Source organism: Cyrtonyx montezumae, unplaced genomic scaffold, assembly GCF_038088225.1.
Source record: "Cyrtonyx montezumae isolate F1298 unplaced genomic scaffold, pur_monq_1.0 scaffold_59, whole genome shotgun sequence".
NCBI lineage: Eukaryota > Metazoa > Chordata > Aves > Galliformes > Odontophoridae > Cyrtonyx > Cyrtonyx montezumae.
This window is the reverse complement of record NW_027072066.1, coordinates 372,350-391,140: the sequence shown is the minus strand read 5'-3', so window position 1 is coordinate 391,140 and position 18,791 is coordinate 372,350. Positions and strand designations below refer to the sequence as shown.

General features: G+C 48.2%; 1 protein-coding gene across 1 annotated transcript in view; it reads right to left on the bottom strand.

Annotated features, from left to right (window-relative positions):
• The window catches only part of GOLGB1 (golgin B1), a 32,225-nt gene extending 18,236 nt beyond the window's left edge, over positions 1–13,989 (bottom strand). The window contains exons 1-10 of the mRNA XM_065749217.1: positions 13,891–13,989; positions 13,110–13,262; positions 12,323–12,430; positions 10,710–10,856; positions 8,496–8,618; positions 7,967–8,080; positions 6,147–6,552; positions 3,676–3,740; positions 2,226–2,316; positions 228–295 (exon numbers count right to left, since the gene is read on the bottom strand). Of these exons, the coding sequence (XP_065605289.1) occupies positions 228–295; positions 2,226–2,316; positions 3,676–3,740; positions 6,147–6,552; positions 7,967–8,080; positions 8,496–8,618; positions 10,710–10,856; positions 12,323–12,430; positions 13,110–13,262; positions 13,891–13,986 (1,371 nt within the window). The 5' untranslated portion in view covers positions 13,987–13,989. The remainder of the gene's footprint in view (positions 1–227; positions 296–2,225; positions 2,317–3,675; positions 3,741–6,146; positions 6,553–7,966; positions 8,081–8,495; positions 8,619–10,709; positions 10,857–12,322; positions 12,431–13,109; positions 13,263–13,890) is intronic.
• Between the last annotated feature and the right edge of the window lie 4,802 nt (positions 13,990–18,791).

Here is an 18,791-nt window from a genome sequence, read left to right as displayed (position 1 = left end):
TGAAATGCTTGGCTTTTTCCAAGCATTAGTCTTCAGATTTCCTTCCAACCCCAGATAGAAATGAAAAAAGAAGAGCAGTCAAAAGCTTTCTGGAAAGCATGGATCACCACTCTGCCAATACGCCAGCACCTCACGCTGCAAAGGCTGTCCATTCAGTCAGGCCATGTTACCATATCTATGTGTGCATACAATACTGAAAAGCAAAAAGTAACGGGTGAAATTTGTACCTCAGGTCGGACCGAAGTGTCACCAAGAGGCTTCTGTCCTTCAGAATTCAGCATCTCTCCTGACACATCTATGACAAAACATACACGTCACCACCAGTAAACGAGCTACGCAGTAGACAACTGGAAAGAAAATCCATGGGACTGGAGATTCTCCGAATCCCCGGGTAGGACATAGAAAAGGTCAAGAGTTGGAGCAATGCACGTGGTCCAGACAGCCTCAAGCTCCACAGATGCAAAGCATAGGTTCATAGGTTCATAAGGTTGGAAAGGACCTACAAGATCATCTAGTCCAACCATCCTCCTATCGCTATCCCTACCCAACTACTAAATCCAATCCCTCAGCACCTCATCTATACGCTTCTTGAACAGTGCTAGGGATGGTGCCTCACTCACCTCCCTAGGCAGGCCATCCCAGTGCCTGACCACTCTTTCAGAGAAAAAATGTTTCCTCAGGTCTAATCTAAATCTTCCCTGGTGCAACTTCTGGCCCTCTCGTCCTGTCATTATTTATCAGGGAGAAGAGGCCCACCCCCTCCTCACCACAACCCCCCTTCAGGAAGTGGCAGAGTGCAATAAGGTCTCCTCTGAGCCTCCTCTTCTCCAGACTAAACCATCCCAGCTCCCTCAGCCGCTCTTCATTGTGCTCCAGACCTCTCCCCAGTTTTGTTGCCCTTCTCTGAACACGCTCCAGGGCCTCAATGTCCTTCTTGGAGTGAGGGGCCCAAAACTGAACACAGCACTCAAGGTGCGGCCGTACCAGAGCTGAGTACAGGGGGATGATCACCTCCCTGCTCCTGCTGGCTGCGCTATTTCTAATCCAGGCCAGGATGCTGTTGGCCTTCTTGGCCACCTGGGCACACTGCCGGCTCATGTTGAGCCGAGCATCAACCAACACCCCCAGGTCCTTTTCCTCTCTCCATTCTTCAAGCCATTCTGCCCCAAGCCTATAGCATTGCATGGGGTTATTGTGGCCAAAGTGCAGCACCCGGCACTTGGTCTTATTGAACCTCATCCCATTGAGCTCAGCCCAGCTGTTCAGCCTATCCAAATCCCTCTGAAGGGCCTCCCCACCCTCAGGCAGTTTGACACATCCTCCCAACTTGGTGTCATCTGTCAAATGCATCCCGCATTTACTGCGTGCTGGCATCACCTAAGTCAGCATCATGCATAACTGCAGCAGAATAATGAAGAGATAAAGATGCAGTGAACGAATATGCTTAATACCCTTCAAAATGAACAGCATTTACTTAGGAGCCCTGCAGTTCCACCCTTCTTTGAGAAAAGAGCCTTCTTCTAAGAGCCAGCAGTTAGCTCTGTTGTATTTCTACAAGACTTAAGCTCAAAACTCACAGGATTTACAGGTGGTACAAGATGGTTCTTTTGTTGTTAATAAAGAAAAAAAAAATTAATAATTAGTGCGTTAAGGAACCAAGGCTGTAAACTTCAGCAATTAATCATTAGGAAGCACCAGAGTTCATACCTGCTCGTTCAGTTTTAATTTTGCTATTCTACATACATTTATGACAAGAGCACATGCACTCAAGCAATTAAGTGATCATCTCTTCATGCAGGGCAAGAAGAGAGAGGTGTGAGCACTTCAATAGGGCACTCATGGCTTTTAGAATTTGGAGCATGGGGAAGGGACCATTGGTAACACCCGAGGCAAAACAATCTTCTTAGCTCCCAGACAGGAACTGAGTACTTCATCTTACCCTCAATGCTCTTCTGCACATTACTCAACAGCCTCTGCCTCTATGGTCTCCTGCAAAACCTTCTCCTTTCTCAACTTACATACTAGCTCTTTTTTTTCCACGTATTCTCACCTGCCTGAATTATTATTTTCTCTCACACCTTCCCTGTATCTTTTTTTTGTTCTGCGTCTCCTCTACATCTTTAGATTTTGACTTCAAAGCTCTTCTTTCCAAATCATTTTGGACTTTTCCTGGCAGCTCTACCATTTCCACAATGTTGTGGTCAACGTGTTTTGTACGTCCTTACCTCCAGACGTAGCACAGCAGTCAGTGTAAGAGGCAGAATCTTCCAGAGTCTGTGCATCTTGCATCTTCACCTCAGCTCCACCATTCCTGTTCTAGTGGTAGAAGAAAACACACTTAGTTTTGAGCTGTGGTCTTTGCATTAGAAAACAGCAATCTCAGCTTAGAGCACAAACCAAGCTTAGATAAACTGTCAATCTCTACTTTAGACCCAACTCTGATGCTTGATGGGAATAAGATAGTGTAGTTAGGATATTAAGCAAGAGACATAGCTCAGCAAATCAGGGTATCAGTTCACGACCCAAACCCCTCTACTGGGCTTAAGTTCACAGATACTTTGGCTTGAAGTAACGCGTCAAGGGCACAAGTGTCAGAACAGAGCTGTCCAAACACGAATGCTGCGTAAAAGGTATTTATGTGGACTGTGTAGTTATTTATATATATGTGTGTGTGGCACTGAAATGGACACTTCCAGCACTGGATTCACCAACTGATTTTCAGTACCCACCTTGGCCAAATCAGGTCATATGCTAAAGCACTTATTCTCTCCACTGCCTATAAAGGGGCTCTAGGAAATAGCTGAAAGGTTTATGTCTGCCCTTGGAAAGACCACGACCGTGCACATGCTTATGTTACGTGTGTGCATCTCCTGAGCCACCGGCTTACAGCCCAACACCGGACAGCTGGAGCACAAGGCTCTGTGTAAAGCAGGATGTATTGACTCTGCACTTGAGAGTCTTACATGCCAACTTTTCTATCTGTGTTGCAGAGGACCATCAGAGCCAGCATCATCATCATCATCATCTTCCCCCTGCTGGTGGACGGGAGCAGAGCAGAGCAGTCTGAAAGGAGCCCAGAGCTGGCTCTAAGCAAACAATTCCACAGCTTAGGACAGATACAGAGGCAGCCAACTCCCTCACCTTGCTGAAGGAACACAAAGCAAAGCAGAAGGTATCCAAACCTGCCCACAATCCTGCCCGGAGATTTTTGTGGTGGAAGCATAAAAAGACACACTCTAAGTATTCTATCTGACTAAAAGAACTCAGCTTGCTCCAGTCAGTCTGCCAGACCTCACTGGGGCAGCAGGGATGGGCTGGGTTTGGAAGGCATCCTTTAACAACAGCTGAGACTTTTGAACTCTATTTCCCACTAAATCCCCCAGTTTAGCCCACGATTTTGCTGAAAAATTATCTCAAAAGAGGTAGAAAACAGCAAGAATATGGATTTGGCAGATTAAGGACACGAGAATCCCAAACAGACAGCAAAGGGAAATGTGGTCTCATAAGAACATGGGACAAGCAGTATTTGGAAGCTATTTCTGTCTTTCAACATTAATCCAGCTAATAATAACCTTCCAAAGAGGATTGTTAAAAAAGGCCATTGCAGCTTAGCTGATTTAAGGGCAGCCCTTGACCCTTTTTAGTTTTGACTTTTTTCAGCCGCTTAACCATTACCTCTGAATTTCCTGCAACCACTGTGGCTTTGTGCTGAGGCTCCTGGAGAAGGAGCTGGGATCCTTCTGAAACATCAAAAAAAAATATGCACACATTAAACAAGCTATCAGAAAATTAAAGCTCTCATTTAGAAAGGAATATGATACTCTTCCAGGAGCATTAGAGAACAGGACACATAGCTTACAGTGAAAATATATCACACTGTCATCAGACAACGTGTTATTTTTTTCCCCTGAAAGAACAACCAAAGCACAACACACGTTTTAAACACCTATTAGAAAATAAGATATTATTGTTCTCTTCCCCTGAGAAAGGAAAATGGTGAGAGACACAACAATCCCTTCTTCCTGGTAACCAGTGATAGGATGGGACAGCATGGGAATGGCACAAAGCCGCACAAGGGAAGATTCAGAATGAGTATTTGGAGACATTTCTTTACCATGAGGGCGGGCAAGCACTGCCACAGCCTTCCCAGAGAGACGGCTGATGCCCCATGCCCATTACTGCCCAAGAGCCATTCGGACTCCACCTTCAGTAACACGCTCCAAATCTCTGTTAGCCCTGATGCGTTCAGGCAGCAGGACTTGATCTTTTTGGTCCCTTCCAAATGACCACTTCTCTGTTCTTCCTTTGGTTGAAATCAAAGGACAGCAGATAGAGTTTTTATGTGCTTTTTTTCATTTGTTGTGTTTTCTTTAAAAAAAAAAATAAACAAGCTTTCTTATACACGAGGGGAAAGAAATCACTGCTGTAGCAAAACACTTAAAATCTCATCGGGATAGAAACAAAATGAGGAACTGTAAAAAAATCAAAGAATAAGACACTGAAGGGCCACTGCCCAAGTCAGGAATGGTACAAGAGCTCAGCTGCTTCTTGAGCTGGTAGGTTTTTTATCCTTGTATTTCTAAAGATTGAGAGTTCTGCCTTATTGCACTCTACCACTTCCTGAAGAGGGGTTGTGGTGAGGAGGGGGTGGGCCTCTTCTCCCTGATAAATAATGACAGGACGAGAGGGAATGGCCACAAGTTTCACTGGGGAAGATTGAGATTAGACCTGAGGAAACATTTTGTCTCTGAAAGAGTGGTCAGGCACTGGGATGGCCTGCCTAGGGAGGTGGGTGAGGCACCATCCCTAGCGCTGTTCAAGAAGCGTTTAGATGAGGTGCGCTAAGGGATTTGATTTAGTAGTTGGGTAGGGATAGTGATAGGAGGATGGTTGGACTAGATGACCTTGTAGGTCCTTTCCAACCTTATGAACCTATGAACCTAAAAAAAGGCACATAAACACCACTTACAAGAGGCACAACACTGGACCAGATGCGCTGGAACAAGCAGCTTGGTAGCTGAGGGAAGAGAACAGCATTGTCTGGATGGCTGCAAAGGCCTGGCAACCTCATGAAAAACCCTCAGACAATCTCCTGATGTACAGCCCATGCCAGAAGGCAGCAGTCAGCAGGACTGCACTAGAGAGACCTTCTGTTTGACACCGTTCCCATCCTCCTGTGCAACTGGGAACTCAGGCACCAAGATCCCCTTAGGAGCTGTCCCAGGAACAAAACCAAGCAGAAGGCAACCCAGTGTGAAACACATAAAGGTGATTCGTGTCAAAGATAAAGAGTCAAAGCTGCTGACACAATACTTTTAAACTGGCATTCATTCCAATTGGCATATGAAGTTTTTTAAAGGAGTACAATTTCCTTGTAAGGCATGGAAGGATAGAACTCTATCTGCATTTCAAACACCAGCCTTGCAAAACAAAGAAAGCAAAATCCTCACACCAAGGAGTGAGAGATAAGCATCTTTAAGGCAGACCTTGCAAAGACCGACCTGGAATGCACCGAGGGACGAATAGGAAACAGCCTTCATCCATAAAGGCCACCTGAAGAAGAGGGGCTTCAGGGAATTTTTCGACTGCAAATCATCTTGATAATTGTTGTGGCGCCTTAATGTCTCTGTTATGGTTGTAAATAGGGGCCAGTAGTCCTTTTTGGGGTACTCAGCTTGGAGAAACTGATCACTGGAAAAGGACCACGTGGCTCCAAAGGTGCTGCCCCCTTACTGAGTTATCTGTGGGGCCAGCTGTGTTAAGCTTATCGATAAGAAAACAGGACGGACATCCTGTTCCCCCAAAACGGATGTCCCTCCTAACAAAACACCAGTGAGGGGCTCTCCCCCTTCGGGGTTTGAAGATTTACAGCAAAATCGACCCTTACGTGTAATCCTCTCTATAAACCAGAGTTTGGAACGTGATGAATCTGTATGAACTATACCTTTAAATAGGTACTCTTTCTTTCTTTGGTGTGTTGGTGGAGCGAGACTCCCCGGCCCGCCCAGCGCTGCTTGCTGATTGCTTTTCACCTTTTGATTGTGATAAAACAATCCAAAAACTCCGATTGGACTCTGAGCGTTTATGACATCAGTGATCCTCAGACTACTGAGAACCCTCTTCACCAACATGCTGTGCTTACTCACCTTGCAGGTCCTGCACTGCCACGCTGCTTTCAGACAGCACCGACAGCCGGGCAACGTCCTGCTTCAGCTGCTGGTTCTCAGCTACAAGGGCAGCATGGCTAGATTGCAACTCTTGCTCAGCTGCCTTAAGACAACTGATCTGTACGTTCTTCTCTTCCACCTCCTGCCTCTGTTTCTGCTCCAGGCCTCTATACCTCTCTAATTCTGCTTGTGCTGCTCTCGCCTCTTCCAGCTGCTCTGAAAGACACTGCACCTCCTCCTGCAAGCGATGGGAGCACAGCTTCCTCTCGGCCACTTCCAGCTCCAGCTTCTCTCTGAGATCCTGAGATGCTCGTCTCTCTGCATCGAGCACGTCCTGCACAGAGCTCAGATCCACGGCCATCTTCTGGCACTGATCTCGGAGCACCTGTAAAAGGATATGGAAATTAACTCTGACTTAGACCGACACGACAGCAAAGCGAAGTTGCTGAACTGCATCTTAAAATCACCACTGCGACCCTTTGAAATACTTCAGCAGCAGAAAGGAGGAGATAAACATGGCAGAACTCTCAATGTGTTAGAGAGAACCTGCCCTACTGTTTGCATCTTGCAAGGAAATAATACTGGGAGAAACAAGAGCTCTCAATGTGAATTTAGAGAAGAAAACCTTTTCTTTAGAGTAAAAGAGAATAGGACAGAAAGGAAACAGTAGAACACAGGCCATGAGCTCTCAGAGGAAAGAAAGCTTCTCAAGATGGGGAGGAAGAAATACACAAAAAGAGGGAGAATTCAACAATTAGAGGACAATTAACACGCAGAACAAAGGAGTGTACAAACAAAAGGAAGAATCTGGGGCAAGAACCATGCCACGAAGGAAGTCATCCACCAGCAGGACGAGCAGCAGTGGGGACTCAGCAGCTCACTGATGCCCTTCACCACTTTTGGGCACTGGGAGACCCCACCTCAGTGCCTGTTGGGAACACAAGGACATGAAAAGAGGGGGGGGAAGAGAGAGCCACCACAAAAACTATTCAAATGCAAAGCTAGAGTCCTTCAACCAATATAGGTGAAAGGAACAAAAAGTGGCTTTTGGCTTCCTCTTCAAAACGGGGCTTCATCCACTGCACGTGCAATGCACGTTTTGTGATGATGACAATAAGGAAAACAAAACACGTGTGTTATCAAAATGGATCCCCAGAATGAAGATATGTTTTCTCTGCTCATTGTTTTCAAGGTCAAAAAACAGGAGAAATCGATTCATTTCAGAGACAATGAAGCAGTTTGCAGCAGTTTGGGCAGAAATCATTTATTTCTGCTTCTCTCCCAACTTCCCAGTCCATGAAGCAGCTCATGTTTGCTCCAGATTGCTCCAGAAACCCTGAAAGCTTTGATGAAGAGGAGTAAAACTATCTCAGCATACATAACAACGGCTTCAAGTGGATCCTGGATTGAAGAAGCCATGAACACCAAATTCCTCCTGTCTGGAGATCTCTGGTGCTGATAACTCACAGTATCCCTCATCCTCAACCAAATGGAAGCCACAAACTTTGGAGGGGACCGCAAAGCCAGAAACAGAGGTAGATATCAGGAGATGTGTGTGATAACAATATTATGACTGACACATTTTCTGTGTAGTGGTAATCATTGTATTTCCTTTTCTGTGGCAACTCATCCGTGCTCTTCTTTGGAAGGGAGGAGCACGTTAACGGAGCTCAGAGCTGAGGGAGCTGCGGGTGCTGCAATCCTTGTCCCAGCAATACGCTGATCCTTCTAGACCAGTGACAAAGCTCCTCCAACTGTACAGACACATGGAGTAAGGCAATAACCACACGTAAGGGTACCTGGTTTTGCTCTTCAGCCGCACGGAGCTCCTGCTGCAGCAACTCTACCACCTGAGTTTGTCCCAGCAGAGCTTCTTCTCGCTCCTCCAGCTTCCTCTGAAGCACACACAGGTTCTGTGAGAGATGGGGATCTCAGAGGCTAACGCAGATCCCCTAAGTTTTATCCATCCCCCCACTTTCTGCAATACTTTAATGGCCTGAATAACTTTGTTCCTACGGATGTTTATCCTGGAATCAAGGCCCAGCAAGACACTCACCACTGTTTCACAAATAAGGAATGAGAGCATTACAACTGTACCCTTAACAGAACGCAACAAGGGAAGTCTTATAGCAAACCAGCAGACTGAAGCTGGAACTCTGGAAGTCTGAAATATCATCCTAACAGCAACTGAACCACCCTGAGCCATCAGATCCCAGCTCCTCTCACCCCTGCTCAGTTACTTTGCTGAGAACAGCTTTTTCAGTGTACCCTCGGGCCAATAAAATGTATTTTCTCCTCTTCACAATAAGGCAATAACAACAAATGTACCTGCTGCACCTCTGCTTCCTGATTTGCCTTGGCCACTGCCCTCAGCAATTCAGCTTTGTGCTGGTGAAGCTGCTCTTCAAGGAGAGCTTCCTTCTCCTGAATTACTTCCTGCAGCGAGCTCAGCTGAAAACAGAAACCAGAATATAGCACCCAGAGGAAAAAGAAACAAGCAAACAAAACCCACGAGGGTTACGAGTGCGATAGGAGCACACGCATGCTTTCAGCATCGGCACACCACGTGTGTCTGGTGATGTCTGCAGAGGTGATGGTGGGGATGGGAGACCCTCCACCCCAGGACAATGATAAGCCATCAAAACCCACCCACACAAACTCAAGAGCACAGGAGCCCCATCTCAGAGCAAGGGCTTCCCTCCCCAGCTCCATCTGGGGGCTGCTTCCCCTCCTCCCTCAATGAGAGAGCCACCCCTCTTATGATCCGAGCATGAAACTCATTAACTCAACTGCTCAGCACCTTCTGCACAAAGTGGTGGATAGTACAGAGGGATACAGAGTGGGAAGCAGCCAAAGAGGACTATGGGGTCACACACACTGATGGTGGGATGATAAGAACCAAAGGCACGGAAGCACATGGATCTAGGACACTAGGAGAGGAGGAAGCATGAAACAAATAGACAGCAATGGTATTTTTTTAATACAAGCATGTTGTTATGTGTAACAACAGCTGGTGAACACACCTGTCTGGCCATACCCTGCATTTGATCAGCACTCTGTCTGATTGAATTCTTTTTATTTTCTGTGGGAGATACTTTCTGCCCTCCGAGTGGAAATAAGTTTGAGAGCTGTCATCAGAGTCATCAAAGCCAGGCTGGGGGGTCAAAGGGTTCGTGTGCCTGCGGTGCTGGCAACTGCAGCAAGTGAGAGGATGCAGCTGAGTGCATCACCAGCTAATCTCAAGCCAAGCTACCTGGTAAGCAGAATCACAGAACCTTCAAGAGTTAGAAGGGACCTCAGAAGGCCATCTAGCCCAACTTCCCTGCAATGCACAGAGACACCACAGCTCCATCAGGTTGCCCAGGGCCTGATCCAGCCTTGCTGTGAAAGTCTCCAAGGATGCGGCACCCACCACATCTCTGTGCAGCCTGTTCCAGTGCCCCACTACCCCCTTGAGCTTGAAGCCGTTCCCCCTCATGCTGTCAGCACAGACTCAGCTCAGCACTGTCCCCTCCTTTCCCACAGTTCCCCTTTGGATACTGAGGGCCGCTCTCAGCTCTCCCCGCAGCCTTCTCCTCCCCAGCTGCACAGCCCCAGCTCTCAGCCCGTGCTCACAGGAGAGCTCTTCCATCCCTGGCACCATTTCTGTGGTCCTCTTTGGGACACTCCAACAGCTCCGTGTCCCTCCTGTGCTGAGCACTCCCACGTGGATGCAGTGCTCCAGGTGAGGTGCACTCTCCCAGCACAGAGCAGAGGGAAGATCCTCTCCCTCAAAAGTGGAATGGGGAACACAGACAGATGAGGAATAGCACCTGAGGTCAAGATCACAAGCAGACCAGGCTGCTGGATGGCCAAGGGAGCTCCAGCTACACCAGAGGGACCACTCAGCCCTCCAAGAGTGGGCTCCAAAGGCAAGACCTGCTTCAGTGTATTTTCACATCTCTGAGTGGGAGACTGCAGGGAGCCAGTTAGCAGAGAGAAAGGTGTGCAGGTGTGTGCTACGAGCATCTGTGTGTATCTGCACCTCTCCAAGGAGAGCAGAATGGAGGGCTGGCTGACAGAGGGACCAGGGAATCCCAGTCAGCTCTGGGCATGTGTGCAAGACCAGTAGGTCTGTGCCTACAGGTGGAACAGGATCTGTGGTTTTGCATGTCCACGTGCCAGGAACCAGGGAGACTGTGATCTGAGGGCTGGTTACTGGGCAGACCTGAGCACAGCTACTGGGAGGACACACAACCTGCAAAACCATACATATTCACACCATTCTCTCATCTGAGCTAACAGAGAGAAACAGGGACTTCGTGTGCTCATACAGGTGCTGCACTGTATGGCTGTCTGTGCACACACAGCTGCCAGGAACAGCACTCTCAGCGTGGACCCGGGGTCCTGAAGCCATGGCAGTCTGGTTTCTGTGAAGGCTGCTGGATTTGGCCACATCCCCTAGCAGCATGTCACCAAGAATAATCCTCTCTTGAATTACACCAGAGTAAATGGTGGGGTGAGAAACACATGGTCAGAGAAAAACATTTTTTTTCCATGTACCTCTGCTGTGTATTTGATTTCAGCATCTTCCAGATTCCTCTTGGCTAAAGCAAGTTGTTCGTTCAGATCCCGAATAGTCTCTTCTTGCTCCCTGAGCTGCTCTTCCAGACCTTCAGCTTCATCCTGATGCTCTTCTCTTGTACTTTGGTTACCCTGACATTGCAAGAAAAAATTAGGAAGAAAAGAAACATAAGAAAGAAAACTATTGGTATTACTGTCAATTTTGAAAAGAAAAAAAACAAAACACTTCTGCACTTGACCTCTAACCATAAACTTATTTTTACTATTACCAAGAAAAATCTTTTTTTTTTTCCTTTTCTCTTCATTCCTTTGCCAGTACTGCCCTGTCACTTCAACAGTTGTGCCACCTTCTTGGTGCCTACCTTCCAGAGACAGCTTTAGGAGGAAATTGTGCTCAGCACTGTCACAAACTCACTCAGCATACCTTCAAGACGTCTAAGCCACTGACAAAACCATCCAAGAGAAGTGGCCCTAAAAATGGAGCCCTGCAGAACCCCACCAACTCTTTGAACCCGACCCATAGCCAACTGCTCACCCACTGCACTGTGATTTTGGCTACCCAAATGCTGGATGCTTTGTCCAAGAGGACACTGTGAGAAACAGCCTTAAAGTTTTACTGAAATCTGAAAAAAAGACATCAACTCTCGGTCAGCTGGGTGGGGACCTTGTCATAAAAGGAGATGCAATTCTTGAAACAGGACTTGCCCCTCATGAACCCATGTTCCCTTCGACTTTTCAGGATTGTCTTTCAGGTGTTTTCCAATTTAGTGGCCACCATCACCTAGAAGCCCACATTTTAGTATCACTTGCATTCACCTTTTGACGTTTCCTACAATTATTTTTTCTTCTCCCCAGAGTTTTTCATAGCCTCTATCTTCACTGGTTCAGTGAAGATCACACAACGTGCTGCAACCTCTTTGGGCTTCTATCTCATTCCTCTTGCCAACTCATACAAAGTTCTTCTAAAAACACGATGTGGTTGGCAGAACAATTTCCAAAGTCCTCTTAAATTCAGCAGCACCCACAGTAGCTAGCAGTTAGCAGCTTCTTTAACATCCTTCCCCTCTCTTACCCAGATTTACATGAACGGTTCCTGTTGACCATGAAACACTGCAGAGGCATATGAAGCTACATGGCTTAGAAATACCATCTTACACTTAAGCTACTGCCTTTCAACTTTAATGGCCTTCTTCTTTCTCATATTCCAGCCTACCTCCCCTTTTCTTAGCTGGGCTCTCATAACAGGTAACTTTGAAAACCTACAGCTCAGACCCAGATGTGATTTCTGCAAGAACTTAACCATAACAGAGTAGTGAAGATATGCAGTGTGAAACTGACCCATACCCTCAAGGAAATCAAGCCGTGCACCCCAAGGAGATCCGTAGCACAGAGAAGCTGCACAGATCAGCTTCCTGCAGCAGACATCCTTGCTGGACCTACGAACACCCTGCTAACATCAGAGACAGATGGGACCTACTAACTCACACGGGGCGACCCTAGGCTATCTGCAGAAGCTAACATCTTTCAGGCAGCCCTGTTCTCCCAGACTTAGCACACACTTGCTCTCCAGGTACAGCCTGTGCAGGCAGCAGAGGGCCCTTCTCTGTCAGCTCCTCAATGCGTTTGTTCAGAGATGCCAGCTTGGCCTTGGCCTGAAGTTTCAGCTTCATCAGCTTTGCATCCGCAGCCTCCCGTTCCTCCTGAAAGAGAAGAGCACCGACTGGCTGTGCTAAAAATCCCAGTGCTACCCATCACCCTGAAAGCACCACTTGTAAGAGCAGCAGTTTTGTCGGCCTGCTTCTTTGCCTAAACTCTCCTTCTCGTTACCAATGAGAATTAAAACATTCAGGAAACAAATGTGCTCTGCAGTGCTACAGACAGCAAAATAGTTGTACATTTCTGCTCTACCAGTTTCTCTCCAGGGGACAGACTACTCAAGGAACATCTCCTAGCAGTCATAACGAGCTAAATATTAGTTTCTCCACAATATGCAGTCCCTCAGCACCTCCTCTCCTGCGATGCCTCAGGATAAGAGGTACATAAATGTGTTTAAATGCCATAAAACCACCAGACAGCTGGGTGGGCTGCAGCACAACCTACTGAAAAGACCACTCACATAAAATACATTAGCACTTATTGGAGCAATGATGACTCCAAACCTGCCTAGAGAAGCTCTGAGACAAAGCAGCATGTCTTTAGAGGCAGCTACAATGGGCACAGAAACAGTCCCACATCTCTTTGGTAGGGGCCCATTCTTTGGAATCTACTGACATCTTCAGTACTGCAGAAGATGGCAGAAGAAAACACAAAGTGACATGCATAGAAAGCTGACACGGCGTTTCACACTTGCTACTAGGTCCTCAGTAAAAGAAAAGATACCTTGAGTGCAGTTTCCTTTTGCTGGAGCAGGGCATCCTTCTCTCGGATCAAATCCTTCAGCTGGACAACGAGCATTTCAGTCTGTGCTAACCGTTCCAACAAGTCCTCAGGTGCGTCCTCCATGCTCCCTGCTCCCAGCTCTGAAGGTTTTACCTGCAACAGTGAAACGAGTGCTCTGGAAGAAGAAAGCCTAAACAGACCACAGCACAGATCCAGATGTCTTCAGTCACGCTCCTAAATACTGCATTCTTGCTCACCGTGAACGTCTCGTGCAGCCTGCAGAACTATATATAATTAGGTGAAACAGCAAGGGAAAAAGTCAGGATACCCTTGGAAAAGAAAAAAAGAATGCATGCATCTTCAATGAACGCAGAAAAGCTGAAGTGAGTGGCTCTCAGGAGATGCTACCACTCACCTGCTCTCCACTGCCCTGCTGCTATAGGGCAGCACACAGCTCCAAGTCTTCTCCTGGCACCCAACTGTGCAGCACTCCCCTTTCTGCCACACGGAACCATGAGGACTTGAAAAGATGTTTCTTCATTCTAATATTTTTTCTAGCATCACCTTGAGATTTAGAAACTAAGCAGATTTTGGTCTGCTCCATGTAAGCACTGACTTAAGATGCCAGGAATACAAGAGAAGCAGAGCAGAACGTTGGCTCAGTAGCTCAAGTTGAACACTCAGCAGTGAAGAAGGAGGAAACAGTTCTCACTGTAGCCAGGTTTATAGTCCCAAAACTCTGTCAGATCTTAAAGTCTTTCCACTACAGCAGTGTACTTACAGGAAGAGAGGATTCAGACTCAGTAACTGCATCTCCACCATCACTGGAGAGTTCTTGTAGAACACTATTTGCTAAACCTGACAAGCGGCTCAGCATCTTCAGCCTGAAACACAGCTAAGAGTCAGGATACAGCCAAAACTGCCAGGGAACAAAAGGCATCCCCCCCCACCATGCTATCTCTAATGTCACAGAGGAGACCAGGCTTACAAAGAGTACAACTCCTCTGTCAAGAAAACAGGGTGCTCCAGCTCGTCGAGGTCTTGCACTTTTACCTTTCCAGTCCTCTTTCCCATCCCTCCTGGGGAGAGAAAGCAAGCAGCTGCGTGGTGCTGAGCAGCCCACGAGGGTTACACCACAACACAGAGAACAGTAAAACCTCGGGAGCTGCATTGGGTTTATGTGATAAAGTTTGGGCAGCAGTGGGACTGCAGGGGTGGCCTCTGTCAGAGGACTGCAGGAGCTGCGTGGGGCCTCTTGGGCCGTGAAACAATCCATTGCTGAAGGATGCACCCTGCAGCACGGTGCTGTGCTGGAGCTGCTCTTGAAGAGCTGCAGCCCAGGGGAAGGCCGGGCAGGATCAGTTTGGGAAGGATGGCATCCCATGGGAGGGATCACAGTGGAGCAGGGATGGAGGAGCGCAGAGGTGAAGCGTTACAACTCGAACACGACTTCCCATTCACCCACACTGCCTGAAGGGAGGAGGCAGAAGGAGATTTTAGTTTGCTTCTAGTTCTCACTGCTCTAGCCTGACAGCAATAGGACATGTAAGCTCAAGTTTGTATCTAATGCCACACTTGGGTTAAAATTGAACTTTAAAGTCCCTGTTTAGCCAGTAGACTTCTAAAGCTGGCCACAGCAATACGCTCATTCTCAATCTCCTTCATCTCTGCAAACAAACCCCTCCTCCCACATTGCCACTTAAAGCACAGAAACACCAACAAGAAAGAGAACACTGCCACATCACTCCTGCGCGGTGGCTGTGTCCTCTAACCACCCGACCTCACATCAAACATCACTTCTGCACGTTTCTCTATCAGGAAGCAAAAAGGTCACGTGAACACCAACCTCTTTCATGGACTGGGGGGCTCACAGGGCTGCTGGTTCAGCAGGGGAGAAGTTTCCAGGGCAGCACTGCTGCTCACATGCAGGTTCTTCACATCATTCCCGTTGAACTCATGGCTGCTGGCAGATCACAGGAACAAAAGTTCTTGGGAGACATAAGAGAGGAAAAAAAGTTATTCAATGATAAGGAAACAAAACACTCTCCCTTCTACACAGCACACTCCAGGACTATTGCAATCCGTCATCTGCAATAAGCATAGAAAGTCTTCCTTGTTTGGAAAATGTAATTTCTTTTGCTCTTGCAAACACGCTCTGATTTCTATTGCTTTTAGAGAATAAACTCAGTCTCTGCAAACTGCAGAACAGAACGCCTGGGAAGCAGTCACTGAAGCAAGAAGGGCTCCTGCAAACAGTCCTAGAGATGGCACTTCTGGTGAAGGACACTGCAACAAAACTGCACATGTCCTGTAGCACTGTAATAGCCAGCAATCATAGCAGCAGTATTTCACACGCATCCTAGCTGGCCTGCACTGGTCGTGGAGCTCCAAAGTAACACAGGCTTACAGGGAAATTCCTTCTTTCACCATAAACTGTTCAGTAAGCTAGTAACAGAAAAGACTCATTTGAACACACAGAACCTAAAAATGCCTCTGTGACCATTACCAATGCGTAAGAAGGATGAATCTTCCTTTCCCACTAAACACGAGGCCACGGCTTCTCTAAGTCACAAACGTGCAGCATGAGGCAGAGCAGAGATGTAAGAAACAGCAGCAAGGAGCCCTGGCACACAGTGCTGGTGGATGACAGCCAGACCATGAGCCCCAACCTCCAACAGCACCCGTGGCTGCCCTGGGAGCACTGTCAGGAGGGAGGTGCCATCCTTCCTCCCCTCCCAGCACTGAGGACATCACAGCCAGAGTTCCGCATCCAGCCCTGGGCTCGTCCAGAGAAGAGGACTGGCAAACTGCTTGGAGCAAATTGAGCAAAAGGCATCCATGAGAAAACGTCACAGAATGGGAGAGCTTAGAAGGGACCTCTGGAGGTCACCCCGTATAACCCCTCTGCTCAAGCTGGGACATCCAGACCCTCTACTCCAGATCAGCTCCAGACAGCTTCCCAAGGAGAGGAACTCCACAGCCGCTCTGGGTTGTGCTACAGCTCTGTCACCCACGCAGTAAATGAGCACTTCCTGATGTTCAGAGGTGATTTCCTGCGCTCCAGATTGTGTCCACTCCCTCACCCCATCCCTGGATACCACTGGGGGTTGGCTCTCTCTTCTTTCTATCACCCCAGAGGCCGAACTCAAGAACAGCTGAATTACTGCCCCAGAGCCAGGTCAGCAGACACATCAGTCTCGCAGACTTGGGGAAGAAACAGCCCAGTGCTTGCACTTCCTATTTGCTTAGCACCATCAAGTCATTTCGGTTGGAAAAGACCTCTACAATCATCAAGCCCAGCCACCAGCTGAGACCATCAGACCCCACCACTAAGCCACGTCCCTCGGTGCCACATCCACACATCTCTTCAGTACCTCCAGGGTTGGTGACAGCACCGCTGCCTGGCACAGCCCGTCACAGTGCCTCACCACTCTGCCCATGGAGACCTTCCAAACAGCCAATTTCAACCTTTCCTGGCACAACCTGTGGCCTTGCATCCCATTACTTGTCACCTGAGAACAGAGACCGGCACCTCCAGCGTCCTGTCAGGCAGCCATAGAGCAATGAGCCCTCCCCTCAGCCTCCACTTCTGCACTTGGGACTACCTGGATTCCCACAGCCACTGCTCAGAGGTCTTCTTTTCCAGTCCTTTCGCCAGCCTGGTGAGGCTTTCACCCACCAAAGTGGTGAGGCCAGACTCTTTTCAGCAGTGTGTGGAGACAGGACAAGGGGGAACGGATACTCACTGCACCACAGGAGGTTCTGCACGAATGTGCACAAGAATTCCTTTACAGTGAGGGTGAGGAGCACTGGCACAGGCTGCACGGGGGGGTATGGGGTCTCCTTCTCTGGAGATACTCAAGACCCACCTGGACGCCTACCTGTGCCACCTGGTGTAGGAAACCTGCTTTGGCAGGGGGGTTGGACTCGATGATCTCCTGAGGTCCCTTCCAACCCCTATGATTCTGGTCGCATCCTGCTCCTGCTGCCTGCACTGCTGCTGCTACAAGCCAGGACACCTCTGGCCTTCCTGGCCACCCGGGCACACTGCTGGCTGTGTTCAGCTGTCAACCAACGCCCCCATGTCCTTTTCCTCCAGGCACTTTTCCCCAGGCCAACACTACTGCATGGGGTTGCTATGACCCAGGCACAGGAAACTGCATTTGGCCTTGCTGAACAGCATCAAACCATGCAGATTTTCCTTCCAGTATCCAAAGGGGAGCTGCAGGAAAGGAGGGGACAGAGTCCTGAGCAGAGTCTGTGCTACAGAACAAGGGGAAATGGCTTCAAGCTCAAGGAAGGGAGATTGAGGTGGGATGTAAGCAAAAAGTCTTTCACAGTATGGATGGGGAGGCACTGGCACAGGTTGCCCAGAGATGTGGTGGATGCCCCATCCCTGAAGACTCTCAGGCCAGGCTGCCTCAGGCCCTGGGCAACCTGATGGAGCTGCAGCACCCCTGTGTATTGTAGGGGAGTTAGGCTAGATGGACTTTAAAGGTCCCTTCCTATTCTAAGGACTCTATAACTCCTAACCTCAGGCAGATCAACATTCCTGCCTTAGTCAATACCAGCTGCAAACTAGAGGGCACTCCACCACCTCATGCAGATCATTGATAAAGTTGTTCAAACTGCCCCAATCCTGAGCCCTGGGGAGTGCTGCTGGTGAATAGCCACCAATGGGGTTTAACACCACTCCCACCCCTTCGGGCCCAGCGACACAACCCCTCCTCACCCAGAGAACAGCTCCTCTGCCCAAGCTGCAGGAAGCCAGCTCTCAAGGAAAACACAGAGGGAAACTGTAAAACCCATGGATGTGATTGGTGTCAAAAGACACAGTGTCAAGGATGCTGATACAATAATAGTAAACTAGCCTTAACCATAATCAGCAGAGAAATGTGCTTAAAGGAGTACATTTCCTTCTAAGGCATGGAAGGATAAACTGAGAACAGAACTCCACCTGCATTTCAAACACAAAACCTTGCAAGGTGGAGCTGGAGTGTGCATTCCTCAAACTGAGGGGTGGCAGAGATAAGCATCTCAAACACAAACCTTGCAAGGCCGAGCCCTGAGGGATGAATTGGAGGGCACTGAGGAAGACAAACAGCCTTCATCCCAAAGGCCACCTGAAGGAATGTGTGACCCCCTAGCAACCGGCCAACGTGGAAGAATAAAATGATGAACTGAAAGGAGGAGGGGACTTCAGGGAATTTGAAATAAGACACTGAATCATGAGAACAGCTTCTCTACAGTAAAGAGAGCTGCCAATCATCCAGACGGTCATCGCAGCACCTCACTGTCTCTGTTTATGGTTGTAAAGATAAGTAGAAATAGGGGCAAGGAGTCTTTTTCCAGGGTACAGCTTAGAGAAGCTGAGCACCACAAAGGACGATGATACTTGTGCATGGCAACGAAGGTGCTGCTCCCTGCTGATTTACCTGTCGGGCCAGAGAAATGGGGCTGGGCATAAATCAAACTAATACAAGAACGTGGAGGCAGCTAAACTTGTTGATAAGAAAGCAGGACAGATGTCCTGTCTCTCTTACACAAAACACCCACAGGAGTGGTGAAGGAGCTCTCCCCCTTCAAGGTTTGAACATTTACAACAAAAGCAGCCCTTGGGTTTGATCCCCTCAATCACCAGAGTTTGGAATGTGATGAATATGCACGTGCTATACCTTTAAA